Genomic DNA, 16,859 nt, shown 5'->3' with positions numbered 1-16,859 from the left:
CTCACATTAAAGTCAATGGCAAAAGGCTCATCGACTTCAATGCTGGCAGGATTGGGCCTGCTGTTAAGCAGCTTGACTTCATATTCAACCTAAACTTTCCTCTGCTTAATTAGAACCCGTTACTCCTAGTTATTTTGCCTTGGCCCACTCTAAACAATTCCCCTTCTCTTTCCTGGCTGTGGCATTTACTCCTGTCAAACACATGTTTTACATGATGATCAGTCTCCCTGAGTCACTGAGCTAAACTATGCATATTGATTGTCTTTTAATCTTTGCTCATACATCAGCCCATCTGTCATTTGGTTGCTCTTTCTTTTGTAATACAGGAACTCCTCACATAAAGTCATCTGGGTTAAAGTTGTTTCATTGCTGATCAATTAGAGAACATGTTCATTTAAAGTTGCGCAATGCTCCCTTATAACTTTGTTTGGCAGCTGCCTGCTTTGTCCACTGCTTGCAGGAAGAGCAGCCCCTTGGAGCTGGTAGGGGCTTGGAACCAGAGTGGGCGGGCAGGCCCCTGTCGGCTCCCTTAAGTTCCCTGTGCTGCAGCCATCCAGCAGAGTATCAGTTGCAGGGCAGTTCAGCTGTCCCTCCCCCCACTGCCGTGGGCTGCTCCCAGGATCCTCCTGCTTGCTGTGCGGGGGGGGGGGGGGGCGGGGAGAGGAGTGCTGATGTCAGGGTGTCCCCAGCCCCCTGGCTCCTTTACACCATCCACAGAGCAGGAGGGGAACAGGACAGGGCTCAGGACAGAGGGAGCTTGCTGGCAGCAGCTGCTATCTCAACTTGCTGATCTACTTAAAAGGGCAATGTACTGAGAGTGGGGTCAGCATACTGTGACAGACCCAGACCAGTGGGGTACAGGAATCTGGTCCTATTGGGATCCAGCCTAAGGGGGGGTCCACAGGGCCTGGAGACCAAAAAATTACGGGGGACAACTAATAAAAGAACAGGGACAGGAGTGAGGTCAAAGGGTCAAAAGAAGGGAACCTGAGGGGGACACTGAGCAGAGAACCCCGGACAGCACCCACTGCTCCTCAAAGGTGTCAAGGGAGCCAGTGGATGCCGCCCAGAGGAACTCTGCCCGGATACATGAACAAACGGAGGACCGGAAATAGGCCCCACAGTCACAGGAGACTCCATCGGCCAACCTCCTCTCCCTGGTTTTATAGATGGCCAGTTTTGCTAGGGCCAGGAGGAGGTTGACCAGGAGGTCCCGTGACTTTGTGGGGCGACTGATAGGGAGTGCATAAATAAAAAGGTGAGGGGAAAAGTGCAACCAAAATCATAACAAAATATCCTGGAGAAGCCGGACTAGGGGCTGCAGCCTGGCTCACTCTAGGTAAACATGCAGCAGGGTTTCCCTCACGCTGCAAAAGGGGGAGGTGTCTGGGATAGGGGTAAACCGCGCCAAGTACACGCCCGTGCTCACGGCTCCGTGAAGGAGCCGCCAACTGATGTCCCCGGTGGGCTTCGGGATCAGAGTAGAATAAAGGCTGGCCCACCGGGGCTCCTCACCCTCCAGAGGTGGCAGGAGGTCCCGCCACTTCGTATCGGGGCGGGACGCGAGGGTGAGTACATGAAGAACGTGGAGCACGAGCGTGTATAGATGTTTCCTTGGCACGGTCCGGAACAGAACCGGCTGCATATTGTGCAGCCGGCTCATGGTGAAGGGACGGGGGGGGGGGCGCGATTGGGTCTACGGGGCAGGGGCCCGATGAAAAGGTCTGGAGGGCTTGGAGTGGAGGGTGGGCGAGGCGTGCCCCCTCGCAGGACCCAGTCGAGATAGTCCCGAGCAGCGGGCGGTAAAGCAGCCCTCACCTCCTGAAGCACGCGCTGGGGAGTATGAGGTCTGGAGAGCCCCATGCGCTGAGCGAGCGTCAGGGGATCCAGCCAGTCTCCCCGGTCGTAGTCCAGGAGGTCTCCGACTTTGGTGACTTCTGCCAGGACCAACCTCTGGCACACCATGGGGGACTCCGCCACCTGCACACGGAGCTGGGGGTTGTGTAGCAGGGGCTCCGCGAGGAGATCTGCCCCTACGGTGGCCGCCACGGACCTGGTCACTGAGAACAGTTTCCAGGTCCGGAGGAGGTCCTGGTAGAAGACCGGCAGCCCAGAGAGGTCTCGCGGAAGACCTCTCGGATAGAGACAAAAGAGCTGCTGGTCATATCGGAGCCCTCTGAAGCGGCGCAGGAAGGCGTGCGCCAATACGCTCCATGCCGGACTACCTGTACCATAAAGGAGCCTCTGCAGGGCCTGGAGGTGAAAGACGTGGACCTGAGCGTGCAGACACTTCAGGCCCTGCCCTCCCTTCTCCAGGGGTAGATGGAGAACCCCCGCAGAGACCCAGTGCAGTCCTGACCAAAAGAACTCCAGAATCAATGTCCGGAGGGTGGTCAGGAAGCCCGGGGCAGGGACCAGGGTGTTGAGCCGGTACCAGAGCATGGACAGGACTAGTTGATTGAGCACTAGTGCTCTCCCTCGAAGGGAGAGACACCGGAGCAGTCCTGTCCATTTCCGGAGCCGCTCCAACACTCTGCCCTCTAAACCTAGCCAGTTCTCCGGCGGAGAAGGATGCGTGGCAGAAAGGTAAACGCCGAGATAGAGCAGCGGACCCGCGCTCCACCGGATGGCCTGAAGCGTGGGAGGGAGGGAGCTCGCCTGCCACCCGTCCCCTACCACCAGGCCAGAGCTCTTGACCCAGTTGACCCGGGCTGAGGAGGCCGCCGAATAGATGGTCTGGCAAGCCTCCACCCGCACCAAGTCGCCCGGGTCCTGGACCACGAGGAGCACGTCGGCGGCGTACGCCGACACGACCAGCCGCAGCTCCGGCTCCCGCAGCACCAACCCTGCCAACCTCCTACAGAGGAGACAGAGGAAGGGCTCGATCGCCAGAGCATACAGCTGGCCTGAGAGGGGGCACCCTTGACGTACTCCTTGCCCGAAGCTGACCGGTTCGGTCAGGGTCCAGTTGAGCCTGACCAAACACTCTGCGGAGGCGTACAGCACCTGGAGAAAACCCACAAACTGGGGCCCGAAGCCAAACACTCGCCGAGTGCCCAGGAGATACCCGTGGTCCACCCTGTCGAACACCTTCTCCTGATCCAGGGACTGGAGGGCGAACGACAGACCATCCCTACACCCGAGTTCCAAGAGGTCCCGGACCAGATACAAGTTGTCGAAGATGGTGCGGCCCGGGACGGTGTAGGTCTGGTCTGGGTGGATCACGTCCGCCAGCATGGACCCTAGCCGCAGCGAGATGGCCTTCGCTACGATTTTATAGTCCGTGCTGAGGAGCGAGATGGGACGCCAATTCCGTAAATCACGGAGGTCCCCCTTCTTCGGCAATAAGGCGAGCACGGCTCGCCTGCACGAAAGAGGGAGGACCCCGCCCTGCAAGGACTCAGCCAAGACGGTGACAAGGTCCGGGCCGAGGACGTCCCAAAACACGCAGTAGAACTCCACGGTCAGCCCATCCATGCCCGGAGATTTATTGGTGGGCATGCGGCGGAGGGCTTGCGAGAACTTGGCCAGAGTGAGAGGCAGCTCCAGCCGGTCTCGGTCGCCTGCGCTGACCGTCGGGAGTTCATCCCAGAGCATTCTGCAAGCGTTAGGATCGGTCGGATCCGGGGAGAAAAGACCTGCGTAGAAGGCCCTGGCTCTCCCACACATTTCCGCCGGATCCGTGAGGGGGGTGCCGTCCTCTGCTAGAAGGCAGGTGACGTGCTTCTTGGCCCCCCTCTTTTTCTCCAGGGCGTAGAAGAAGCGGGAACCGCGATCCATCTCCCGAAGGAGGCGGATGCGGGATCGAACAAAGGCACCTCGGGCCCGATGGTCCTCGAGGGTCCGCAGCTCTTCCCGCTTCTCCCGGCACGCTCCGCAGAGGGATGGATCACCGGGGCTGGCGGCCAGACGCCTCTCCAGCTCTAAGACCTCCCGTTCCAACTGCCCTATCGCCGCATCCCTCCGTCGGCTGGCGCCCCGGGTGTAGTCACGGCAGAAGAGCCGGGCGCGCACCTTCCCCAGGTCCCACCACCGCTGCGCTGAGGGAAAGGCACGCCGCTGCCCTCGCCAGGCCAGCCAGAACTCCCGGAAGGACGCCACGAAGCCTACATCCTCCAACAAGCTATTATTAAAGTGCCAATAGGCCGGCCCCGGCCTCTCAGCACAGAGAGAGGCTGTCACAGTGGCTAGATGGTGATCTGAAAAAGGGGCCAGCCGGATGCTGGAGGAGTGGGCCCGGGAAAGATGGAAGCGTGACATATAGATGCGGTCCAACCGGGAGTGGTACGACCGATGGACCTCCACCCAGACAAAAGTGAATGTCGAAACGTCATCCGGGTGGTGGTCGCGCCAGACGTCCACCAGGGAGTGATGTTCGACGATCTCCCGGAGGACATCCGCGGCAGCCGGGTGCTGCTCAGTCCCCGAGCGGTCCCGTTCCTCAAGGGTGGCATTAAAGTCCCCCCCCAGGACCAGGCACTCGCGAGGATCCAAGGTGCCGAGGAAGGCAGACGCCTGCTGATAAAAACACAACCTCTCCGGGCCCAATGTCGGGGCATAAACATTGACGAGATTAACCACAAGCCCCTCCATACGGACCCGGAGGTGCAGCAGGTGGCCCGGCACAGCCTCGGCGACCCCCAGGACCTCGGGCCGTAGGTCGGGGGAGAACAGGGTCGCCACTCCAGCCGTACGAACTGTGAGATGGCTAAAATAGACCCTGTCCCCCCACTCCAGCCGCCAGCTAGCTTCAGCGGCCGGATCCGTATGGGTCTCCTGCAGGAAAATCACAGAGTACCCCCCCTCCCGAAGGAAGGAGAGCACCTGGCTCCTGCGGAGACCCATCCTACAGCCCCGGGTGTTTAATGTTGCGAAGATGATCGGTGCCATGAGGAGGGCTGGGGGGGATCCTCGCTAGCAGAGACACCCACGGCCTCCGTCGGGCCGCGCAACAATCTGTGACCTACCCCATAAGCGATTAAGGAGTCACGGAAGAGGCGGACCCGTTGGTAGGCCGCGGCGGCCTGCCTCCCGGTCCTCTTACCCTCCCCCATGAGGGCCCTCGCGGCCCGGAGGATCTGAGGGAAATCCCCCCATCGCTGGAGTGCAAGCTGTACCTTGTTGCGGGAGCCACGGACGTCCTCAAGGAAGTCCCGTAGCTCCTCTCTCAGTGTATGGGGGGGGTGGGGTTATTGATCTATGGCTATCCCCCAGCGGGGCCCCTGTCACAGCCCCGTGGCCCACCGAGACGGGCAAGCAGGGGGCAGACCCTCGACGTGGCATCCGATGGGCTGGCGCCACGTGGCCCGCCTCAGACCCTGGCTCAATGGGGGGTGGCGGAGGGAAAATAGCAGCCCCTGGTGGGTCGGGACAGGGAAAAACAAAGGCCGCTCCTTGGGGGTCATCCTCTGGGATATGGAAGGAGATGGCCCCAGGGGCGGCAATAGCATCATGGGAAGTGGAGGGGACAGGGACGGGGTCGGTGACAGGGGCAGGATCGGAGTCAGGAATAGGGACAGGGGAAGGGGCGATAGTGGGATCGGGGGCCTCAGCAGCCGGGCCACTGGGTGGGGGGGTGGCACCCCACAAAGGGGCTCAGGGATTTGCAGGGAGGGAGGTGGGCCCTCGGCGATGCCGGACTTGTGCTCCAAGGTAGATGGTAAGGCCACGGCATCCGTAGGTGGAGAATCAACGATGGGGCCCCCACCCGGAAAGGAGGTCGGCTGTTCCTCAGCCATGAGGGAGTCCCCTGGCGACTCTGGTCCCGGTTGCATGGCACTGGCCGTCACCTCAAGAGGTTCGGTGGCCGCTAGTGGGGTGCCATCTGCAGCTGGGATGGTGGAAGAGTCCAGGGGCTCCTCGGAGGCAGGAGTGGAAGCAGTGGGTAAGGGGACGGAATACGGGGAAAGGGGGGCCGAGGCGAGGTCGCTCAGATCGAGGCCCGCTGGCAGAGGGTCGTCCTCCCCCTGGGTAACCGGGGTCAGACCCAGGGCCTCGATCTCCTCATAAATGGAAGGGAGATCACCTTCCACCACTCCAGGGCTCTCCCCTCCTGCACCCGAAGTGATGCTCGCCTTGGTGCGTGCAGGGGCTTCAGATTGTAAGGTGGCGAGAGGGGCTCCATCAGGGGTTTCCATGGGAAGGGACACCGGAGGAGGGGTAGTGATTTCCTCCTATGCTGCCACGTCTTCCCTAGCCGGCAATGGTGGACAAAACCCACCCGGGGGCAAAGCGGAAGGCTCAGCATCGGTTCCTCCCTTCCTGGTCTTCCGGGGGCTACCGCATCAGATGGAAGGAGCGGAGCTCGAGCCTTCTGCTTGCCCCGCTTCCCCTGTACTAAGGACCAGCCCTCCATGGCATCATCCGGGGGCTGGCTAACAGGAGTTGGGTCAGGGAGCAAGAGCGAAGGCTTAGGGACTCGGGGAGGCAATGGTGGGGCAGCATGTAGGAGGGAGGATTCTCTCTGGGGCATGCCCTCTTCTATGCCCGGCGATATCCCTACCTTACCCTCCTCCACAGGCCCCGCCAGATCGCAGGCGGCAGAGGCGGGGCCCTCTTGCTCGTCTAGGCGCACTGGGGGAGATACCCCTTGGGCCCGAGCGGGAGTGTTGGTGGGCCAGAAAGGAGGAGGGGTGGCTTCGGGCGCCGGGCAGCTAGGGGCGCCGGCGATGATGGGGCCGGCGCCCTGCCGGGGCTCGGGGGTCCCTGATGTCCCTCCGTGCCGGGCCAAAGGGCAGTCCCTCCGGACGTGTCCCATCGCCCGGCAGAGGTAGCACCGGGCCTCCCCCGTTGAATAATGCACCCGGTAGCAGGCCCCCTGGTAGGGGACCAAGAAGGACCCCTCGAGCGCCTCACCGTCACGTGCCGCTGGCGGCAGTTGTAACTGTACCTGCCGGCGGAACGAGAGGACATGACGGAGGGCGGGGTCTTCGCAGCCCAATGGGAGAGGGCTGACCACAGAGATCGGCCTCCCCAGGGTAGAGAGGGCGGGTAACAGGGCGGCATTTTGAAGGAAGGGAGGGACAGAAGTCAGGACCAGTCGGGCGCCCAGGTCTTCTAAGGGCTCCAGGGGGACATACACGCCCCCCACTGCCAGGCCCTTCTCCACCGCCTCCTGGGCAGCGGCCTCTGATGCTAGGAAGAAGACGACCTTTCCGTACATCTTGGAGGCCGCCACAATGGCCGTGGGCCCCACCACCCTCGCCAATGCCCGCACGTAGGTCTCCACGTGGGGCGAGGCAGGTACCAGGAGGCAACGGACGCCGTGCTTCCTGGTCAAGGTGGAAGGGGCCCCGGCCGCTATAGATGGTAGCAGAGGCGGTGGATGGGGGAGATGACGTAGCGGCAGGCGGGGGGGCCGCCGCCACCTGGGCATATGCCCTCGGAGCTGGGGGTGGGACACCCATAGAGCTGGTGGAGGGAACAGCAGGGAGGGATTCCGCGGCTTGTTGCGGGGCCGCGGCAGTGGGGGCACCCCCTGCCATGGAGGGCCTGGCTTTTTTAGCGGGGCCTTTACCCTTCTTTGTGCCCTGGCCCTTCCTGCCGACTGGGGGGACTCCCCCAGAGTCAGAGGGGGCGAGGGACGTGGCAGCAGCGGAGTTCACCTCGGTACCCACCGCTGCCGGCGCTCCTGCAGGGGTGGTAGTAGGTGGCTCAGCAGCGGCGGTTGAGGTAGAGGCTAGGGGGGCTGATGGTGGGGCGGGTGGAAGAGGGGCAGTAGGGTCTGCCCGAGGGGTCTCACTCTCCTCGTCCCCTGCCATAATGAGGACTGGGGGAGAGCAAACACTGGAGGGGGGGTAGGGAAAGGGGAAGCAGGTCGACCACTCCTCCCCGCTAGGCTGTAGGCAGGGGAGGAGGGTGCCAAAAAAAGTGGGGGGTTGATGGGGGGGGCTATCAAGGGCTAGGGGTCAGTCACCGACTCAGGGAAGGTTTCCGGCTCCTCTTGTTGCACCAAGGAAGAGAGGATATAACAGCATGGGGGGGGGTGCAATGAGATAGATCAAACTAAAACGGAGAGGGGCACAAGCGCATAGGAGGGGACATGGGCGTACGAGGGGAGGCGCTAATCAGGGCAAGGGGACCGCAGGGGGAAGGGAACAACCAGGCGGGAAAAGGGGCAGAGGAACCACGGGGCTAGCTTCGGAGGCTGGGGTGGGTCAAACAAAGAATGCAGAGGGAAAGGGCGGGGCAGGCAAACAAACTGGAGCTAGCAAGGGGCTGGGGCAAGGGGGAGGGGCAAAAAGCAGCAAGGGGCAAATGGGTAGGCAGCAGGGGCAAAGCTGGGGGCTTGTTGCAGGGGGGAGGGAGTCAGTCAAAAGGGGGGGGGTACGTGCACCCACGTGCACTTGCAACAAAAAAGAAAGTCCTTGCAAGCTGGCTGCTGCGTCAGGCCCAATGGTGGCAACAAGGTGTGGCAAGCCTTGGGGAGCAGCTGAGTCCCAGAGGCAGGAGCCTAAGGCAGATGGTGAATAGCCAGTGGGGGTAGTGGAGGGGGCAACGATGATGGTGGTGGTGGGGACGGGGGGGGGACACAGATGGATCAGGGGGCAGGCTCCATGTCACACCCCCTGTGTCTCCACAAACACAGTCTAGATCCCCACCACAAGAGCACAGTTCAAAAGTTACTCAGTCCGGGAGGGCCCCCTCCACTGTGGTCTGTAGAATTCCTACACGCTCCCCCACTGGCAGATGGTCTTCTTCCTCTCCTCAGGGCTCCAACAGCTCCCCAGCAGCAAATGCAGCAGCTCCAGGCAGCAGTCTGGTGGCCAGCAGGAAGGACCCTTCTCAGGTGGAGGTGGTGGTGGCATCCTCAGCAGCAGGAGCAATGGTTGGGGTCTCTCCCTCCTCTCCTCTGGGGAGTGGGCCAGCAGCCCCCCCCCAGGGGCTGTAGCTGGAGCAGCAGCACCTAAGGGTATGGGTGGGTCTAACAGCCAGCCAGCAAGCAGGTAGCAGAGAAGAAGAAGGAGGAGGAGCAGCCCCCTCCCTCCAGGGCAGAGGGCTACAGGAGAGTGATCTATGATTCCCAGGTCAGACAGGGTTTCTGTTCCCTGAGTGACCAGAGCAGGGGCTGCACTAGAGTAATCAGGAATCTGCTAGAACCAGTTAAGGCAGGCTAATTAGGACACCTGGAGCCAATTAAGAAGAAGCTGCTAGAATCAATTAAGGCAGGCTCATCAGGGCACCTGGGTTTTAAAAGGAGCTCACTTCAGTTTGTAGTGTGAGTGTGAGGAGCTGGGAGCAAGAGGCATGAGGAGCTGTGAGCGAGCTAGCTGCTGGAGGACTGAGGAGCACAAGTGTTATCAGACACCAGGAGGAAGGTCCTGTGGTGAGAATAAGGAAGGTGTTTGGAGGAGACCATGGGGAAGTAGCCCAGGGAGTTGTAGCTGTCATGCAGCTGTTACAGGAGGCACTATAGACAGCTGCAGTCCACAGGGCCCTGGGCTGGAATCCGGAGTAGAGGGCGGGCCTGGGTTCCTCCCAATTGACCTGGACTGTGGGTTCGTCCAGAGGGGAAGGTCTCTGGGCTGTTCCCCCAACCCACATGGTGAATCTCTGAGGCAAGAAAATCTGCTAATAATCTGCTAATAAGTGCAGGACCCACCAGGATAGAGGAGGAACTTTGTCACAATAATTAAAGGGGCAATGCACCTTGTGTGCTTTCTCACACTCACACACACACACACACGGTGTGTCTCTGTCTCTGTCTCTGTCTCTGTCTGCCATGCTGTGTCTCCTCCTTCCATTCCTGCTGCCTTGTAGAGTATGAGGCTACATTAACAATGTGTTAATCCTTGAGGGCTCAGCCAAGTGCTAGTTCATCATGTAGCAGAAAGGCATTCCCTGGGAAATATCCCACCCTCTGACTCCACCACCTCAACCAATCATCATTGCTGTGTACACTATTAAATTGTTCAAAATGTATACTCTGTGTGTGTATCTACGTCTTTTATCTGGCAAAAAAAATTTCCCTGGAACCTAACCTCCTGTATTTACATTAATTCTTATGGGGACATTGGATTCATTTAACATCATTTCGCTTAAAGTAGCATTTTCAGGAACATAACTACAACGTTAAGTGAGGAATTACTGTACATATCCTTTCCTATTAGTGGAATATATTTAAACTACTATGTAAAATCTACCTAGCATCCCCCTGGGCTGCTCCGCAGAAGGCAAGCTTTTTGTATGCATAATTAAATTATTGACACACGTGCAATCGATGGGGAATAAAAAATATACTTTCCCCTTGAGGCTGGAAGGACATCTACTGCAGAATTCTCCTCAAGCTCCTCTAGGCTTAGGACCTGTGATTACATAAGTCTTTGCTCCTCCTTTATGTAATGAATGTATTTTGAGTGGCTTTATTTATTTTCTTTCAGTATGCTTCCTAATGTTATCCTAGCCTGCGATCCCACCATCCCCTACCGTCTTTATCACACCTGCATGGCTCCTGTATCTGTAAGTATCTGCAGAGATTCCATCTTTGGATGAGGCTGGGGTTTGTGCAGCCTTCGGCGGGAAGTCTTATCTGTCCATCCTCGTCATTGAGGCAGTAATTACTCGGGGAGCTTCTCTGGCCGGACCATGCAGAAGGTCAGATGACCATCAAGGGCCCTTCTGGCCTTAATCTGAGCCGTGCTCATGAGCGTGGTATGAGTGCCTGCACTGCTCCTGTTTCTGTCATGTGGGGATTGGAGGTTTAACTCAGCAGAGCTGTCAATTGTGGAAGCAGGTGAAGAACAGATGATCTGCTGCAGCCTGTACTTCATGTTTCCACTTGCTGCCCAAGGTATTGCTTTTAGGGTAATTTGGTCCCTGTGTCCCACTCAGCCTTTGGCTCCTCTTCAAAGGCTCCCAGGAAGCATGCCAATAACAGTAGTAGTTTTGCAAGATAGACACCTGTCCACTAGAACTTCACTGAAATCCTCTTTGCCCGCAACTCTTCACCCAGGCCACTCACTTGGGCACTAATTGGTAATGACATTTGGTCACCACCCCCCGAAGTTTGGAGTAGTTAGGAGAAAGACCCAAATGGGGGAACTCCAGAGAGGTCCAGGGGGGACCTCTCTGGAGTTCCATCACTGATCATGCTTCCCTTCAACAGAGAGAATTAGAAATTCATGCTAGGGCCTAAGTGGCCCTAGCAGAACTAGTTGAGCCTGTATATCCACAAGGTTAAGTAGAGCCACCCAGCACAGGGATGGATCTGGTATCCTGGAAACAGGACTATTACCACAAAAGGACAGTGCATCTAAGGTAAAACTACTGAAATGATGGAGGAAGGAAGAGAGGTTACAAGGAATGGGGTGGCAAGAGACTGTATTGATCCACTTTGTTCTATATCTGTTCAAATACTGGGGTGCGGATAAGGGCCAGATCCTCAGCTCGTGTGTATAAATCAGCCTGGCTCCGGTACAGTCCATGGGAGCTACAGATGTACGTCAGCTGAGGATCTAGCTCCCTTTCTTGTTCTTTAGTTCATTCTGTGCCCCATGAACTGTGTTCCTGCCCTTTATTCAGTTGCTTCACCTACCTGCACGTGGGAGCCGCAAGCCCTCTCGGGCAGGGACTGACTTATTGCCCACTGTTGATTCCCTGTTGCTTAGACCTATAAGCATCTCTCTGTTTGGCACCTTCTTGCACAGCTGCACACCTCATTGGGTATCTGATATCCCCACACATCCACCCATGGGGTCAGTGTTTAAAGAGATGGGGCCAGAGGTTTGCACCCTCATAGGTACTTTCACTGTTTTGCTTATTTGTCATTGGCTCTCTTTGCAGCTGGCCGTGCTGATAGTCTTGTCTCTGTTGGTGAAACGCAAGAGCCTCTATAAAAGCTCTTGGAATGGAGCACCTGGACTACTGAGGTACCCAGAATAACCCCATATCCACACCTCTGCACACATCCACCAACACTGCTCCCTTTGCCCCACAAGCAACCTTGGCTGAGGTTTACATTTGTTTTCATGTGACTCTGCACTCCCTGATGCTGTTCAGACTGAAATTGCTGAAATCTCTCAATGGCCCAGATTCCTCAACTGTCTCTGGTTTTGCCATCCGAAAAGACTGTGAGCACAGTTCGGTGGGTGCACCTATTAGCCCTTGGTTTATCTAGTGTTCTGATTTGCAGAGAGTCGGCTGTTGGGTAGCTTGGCACCTTGGCACTTTACAGCATGGCATGTAACTAGGCTAGTAAGTGAAATGGCAGATGCAGAATTCAAGGCTGCGTTTCAGACCCCAGGCTAGAGCAGGAAGGGCTGGATCAGGCTCTTTCTAGTCAAAATTTTCAGCTGTCTTCAAGTTCACAATAAGAATTTTAAAGTTTGGAGCTTTATCTAACCTGACCTGAACCACCTTCTCTTTACTTCTTTCATGGCTTTCCCCTCTTCCACTCCTCTTCCCCCGCCAGGGTGACCTAAGAGCATGGGGAAGCTTTTCTTTAGGCAAACTAAGAGCTATGACTAGGATTGTTGCTTCTGAGTCACTCTGCCATTCATGTGGCAGCCCTGATAATAGAAGATTAGGGTTGGAAGAGACCTCAGGAGGTCATCTAGTCCAACGCCCTGCTCAAAGCAGGACCAACACCAATTAAATCATCCCAGCCAGGGCTTTGACAAGCCAGGCCTTAAAAACCCCTAAGGATGGAGATTCCATCCCCTCCCTAGGTAACCCATTCCAGTGCTTCACCACCCTCCTAGTGAAATAGTTTCCTAATATCCAACCTAGATCTCCCACACTGCAACTTGAGACCATTGCTTCTTGTTCTGTTATCGACCACCACTGAGAACAGCCTAGCTCCATCCTCTTTCGAACCCCCCTTCAGATAGTTGAAGGCTGCTATCAAATCCCCCCTCACTCTTCTCTTCTGCAAGCTAAATAACTCCAGTTCCCTCAGCCTCTCCTCACATGTCATGTGCCCCAGCCACTTAATCATTGTCATTGCTCTCCACTGGACTCTCTCCAATTTGTCCACATCCCTTTTGTAGTGGGGGGGACCACAACTGGACGCAATACTCCAGGTGTGGCCTCACCAGTGCCGAATAGATGGGAATAATCACTTCCCTCAACCTGCTGGCAATACTCTTACTAATACAGCCCAATATGCCGCTGGCCTTGTTGGCAACAAGGGCACACTGATGACTCATATTCAGCTTCTTGTCCACTGTAATCCCCAGATCCTTTTCTGCAGAACTGCTGCTAACCAGCTGGTCCCCAGACTATAGTAGTCCATGGGATTCTTCCGTCCTAAGTGCAGGACTCTACACTTGTCTTTGTTGAACCTCATCCGATTTCTTTTTGGCCCAACCCTCCAATTTGTCTAGTCACTCTGGACCCTATCCCTGTCCTCCAGCGTATCTACCTCTCCCCCCAGCTTAGTGTCATCTGTGAATTTGCTGAGGGTGCAATCCATCCTGTCATCCAGATCATTAATGAAGATGTTGAACAAAACTAGCCCCAGGACCGACACCTGGAGCACTCTGCTTGATACCGGCTGCCAACTAGACATCGAGCCATTGATCACTACTCGTTGAGCCCGATGATTTAGCCAGCTTTCTGTCCACCTTATAGTCCAATCATCCAATCCATACTTCTTTAACTTGCTGACAAGAATACTGTGGGAGACCATATCAGAAGCTTTGCTAAAGTCAAGATATATCACATGCACCATTTTCCCCATATCCACAGAACCATATGGATCATGAATTCCCATGATCTTACTGTTTAGTCTGTAAATCACCACGCATGCCTTTGAGGCAGTAGAAATAAGAATTATCCACCCCCCGAGAGAGGTTGCAGCTCCATGTTCCCTGCAAATGTGACAGGGACACTCAGCAATGACCGTGAAGAACCACCTGTGTCCTTAGGGCAGCTCAGAGAAGCCCAGTGTATGGCTATGGCAGGGTCAGGTTGGGGCTCAATTTCTTCCAGCTAAACAAAGGGCATGGGGGACCCATCCAGATACCTTGGCGATGAGCAGTGCAGGAAAATGGGGGACACAGGTACATCCCACTGGTCACTCAATGGGGGCTTTGTGGTAACTCCCCTAGCCCAGCTGTTGTGTGATACACCTAGTGGCTACCCTTTGTGGCAGAGACAGGTGAATGTGGTGCCCCAAACCACTGTGCCCTTCTCTCTCAAGCTGTCTGCAGCAGAGGGAAAGGTGGTCTCCATGGAGAGGTGGGGGTGAGGTGCACCCTATCTGTTCTCATTCTAACCCTCTTCTTTCTTCCCCCCCCCCCCCCGCCCCAATTGTTGCAGCCCTGTGAATTTCTTGGAGGCGGAGGGCCACCAGGGGCTGGTGGCGGCAGTGTTTGGAATCCTCTTCTCTTCTATTTGTGTGCTGGTGCTGGATAACGACCCCCTGCCTTTCATTGCCAGCTCCTCCCCGCGTAGTCGAGGTAATGCAGGTGGCACTGGGCCATCCCTTTCTGAAATTCGTGGATGTTTTGCTGTTTCAATCCACTGGGACCCTCAGAAGCCAGGGCTGTCCCCATAGGCTGTCCCAGGTGGGCACAGGGATCTCGTTCAGTTCCGGTGCAGGCTTTCCTCTAACTGGGTGATACTCTGAAAAACTGTCTACATTTTTTGGCTACTTTTCCCCCCATGCACACATTTGTTTGGTTTTTAATATTTTAAATGTGTTGGGCCCTCCCTGGTCCTGCCCCTAGGCAACATTTGGCCAATCTATTGCATGTCCTCTCGCACACAGATCAGTGCGAACATACTCCAGATTTTCAGACAGTGTGTGCTACTGCTAACAATGGACCATTTTACAACTGGGGGAGGTGGGGGGCGGGGCTTTGTTGAAAAAGCCAGTGCTGTTGTGACTCAGGCCAAACTTTGTGAAGCAGCCTTGTGCTCTGTCAGGCCCTGTGTAGTACTGCCGTTCCATCACTTGCATTAGTACTGGTGGGGCCTGCCGTAGAGACACTGGGAAGCCAGAGCTCCAGTTGATGTGAATGGGAGCTGCAGATGCTGAGTTCCTTGAACCAAACAAAACCAACTGGGGCTGGAGGGGAAGCACCTTGATCTAAAAGGTGAGGATTCATCTGAGCTTCATATGGCAAAGCGAAGGCATCCCGGCAGTTAAATTCTGCTAAGCGAAGGCAGCACCGCTAAGGTCTCATCCAGTGAGCATTTTGCATGGGGCAGGCTGATGGGAAGCCCTTGTGTGATGGTGGTGCCAAGGGGAAGAGAGGTGCCATCGCTGGCTGGTCCCTGCATGCTGTTAGCATGGACTAGATTTCCAGTCTCCAGCTTTGGGTGGCTTAACATCTCCTCTTAACCCCATATGCAAGTCAAGGGCATCACTTTGCCTATTAATCCTTCTACTGAGAGCTCTGCAATTTTGTTTTTTCTCTCCCCCCACCCTTGTCTAGAGTACTGGAAGATCATGGCTTTGCTCTATTACCCTGCCTTCTATTATCCTTTAATTGCATGCGCCACAATCAGACACCGAGCCGGGTACTTCGTAGGCTGCTTGCTCTCCTGGTGCCACTGTCTGGTCCATATCTGGCAGAAAGTGGACTGCCCTCAGTCGCCCAAGGTAAATGCAAATGAGATGCATAACATGGGCATTGTTCTTCCTTCCTGGTCACATCAGCTACTAAAGACATCTCCAGGTAAGTGGAAAGGGAGTGGGGATGAATGACTGGTGCTTGGAACTGGGAGACTCTTTCATGGTGAAGCCTCAAGTCCGGTCCTTCTTGAAGGAGCCGAAGGTGTGCATAAATGTAGTGCAGGCCACATCGGAGCAGAGCCCTTGCAACCTCCTAACCCAATGCAGATGGAAAAAGGCTTTTGGCTACTGCTGCATTCTGGGGATCTGCAAGCACCTGAGGAACCCTAGACTGTGAATCTGAACTCTTTGGATGGAGGGGAAACAGGAGCAGGAAGTTGTAGTATTCTATGTACTGTAACCTATGTACAGGCTTGTGCTGAAGTATGAAGTGATAACCACACTTATCAGCTGTCCCCTTCTCCCCAGATTTACAGGTATTATTCCCTGCTGTCTTATGTTCCTATTATCCTCTGCCTCGTTGTCCTGAGCATTTGGTATCCAGTGCTGCTTGTCAGGAGCTTCACACAGGAGAAACCAGCTGCTAGAGAGGTAATGCACTGCAGCTTTCTGTTGGATCTATGCTATGTTTACTCTGCTAAGAGTCAAAGAAAATATCAATTTCCCCCCTTATGTTAGTTCTACTCCTGTGCAACAGTTATGTACCAGTTATTGGTTCAAATTTTGATCATGTGTGTGAGCTAATTAATTACTGAATGAGACTTTAGTGTCTGTGACCAGAGCTGAAGATGTGGCCACATCTGCTCTGCTGGGCACAGAAGAGACAAAAAATGTGGCATGAATCAGACAACTTTCAAGAAATATGCCATTGCCTGTATTTTATATCTTTTAAAACACATTTTGGAGTGTATTGTCTTACTGGCATGAAATCTGGTCAGTTCTGCAATACTTTAAATGCCATGTGTATACTTTTTTTTTCTTAATAGCAGGCCTTTCCTGTTTTTATGTGCGAAATAGATCATTCCCATTTTGTAGTGAAAATGCCTGAGGTGCTGATCTTGGTTCTCTGAAGTCCATGGTCACTGAATGCTTTTGACTAGTCATCACTCTGCCTGATGGTTTTCTCATATTGTTTCCACATCTGTCTGGCCTTCTACTTAGAGCTTATCTACAGGGAAATTTACTTGCAGTAGTTCCCTTTGTGGACACACTCTTGTTCCTGAATAGCTACTGCGTGACTTTTTAAAATTCACACCCCATCCTAATCCAAAGTAACTTTCAAGTGTAGACAATCCCTTAGGGGCGAATGGGGCCACCCAAGTTCGCCAATTGTAAGGCA

At 55.5% G+C, this 16,859-nt stretch overlaps 1 protein-coding gene across 11 annotated transcripts in view; it reads left to right on the top strand.

Moving 5' to 3' along the window:
* Positions 1-16,859, top strand: part of STRA6 (signaling receptor and transporter of retinol STRA6) — a 59,561-nt gene that overhangs the window by 24,874 nt on the left and 17,828 nt on the right. For 8 of the 11 annotated variants that reach the window (XM_065559709.1, XM_065559707.1, XM_065559713.1 and 5 more), the window contains 5 exons: positions 10,380-10,458; positions 11,782-11,867; positions 14,260-14,399; positions 15,381-15,547; positions 15,989-16,111. In XM_065559709.1, coding sequence (XP_065415781.1) covers positions 10,380-10,458; positions 11,782-11,867; positions 14,260-14,399; positions 15,381-15,547; positions 15,989-16,111 — 595 coding nt within the window. Of the gene's footprint in view, positions 1-9,205; positions 9,326-10,379; positions 10,459-11,781; positions 11,868-14,259; positions 14,400-15,380; positions 15,548-15,988; positions 16,112-16,859 lie in introns of those variants that run through there. The other 3 variants (XM_065559712.1, XM_065559711.1, XM_065559714.1) reach the window with 3 other exon arrangements.

The sequence above is a fragment of the Chrysemys picta genome, chromosome 10 (assembly GCF_011386835.1).
Source record: "Chrysemys picta bellii isolate R12L10 chromosome 10, ASM1138683v2, whole genome shotgun sequence".
Taxonomy (NCBI): Eukaryota; Metazoa; Chordata; order Testudines; family Emydidae; genus Chrysemys; species Chrysemys picta.
Note: the sequence above shows the minus strand (reverse complement) of the source record. Positions and strands in the feature narration are given on the sequence as shown.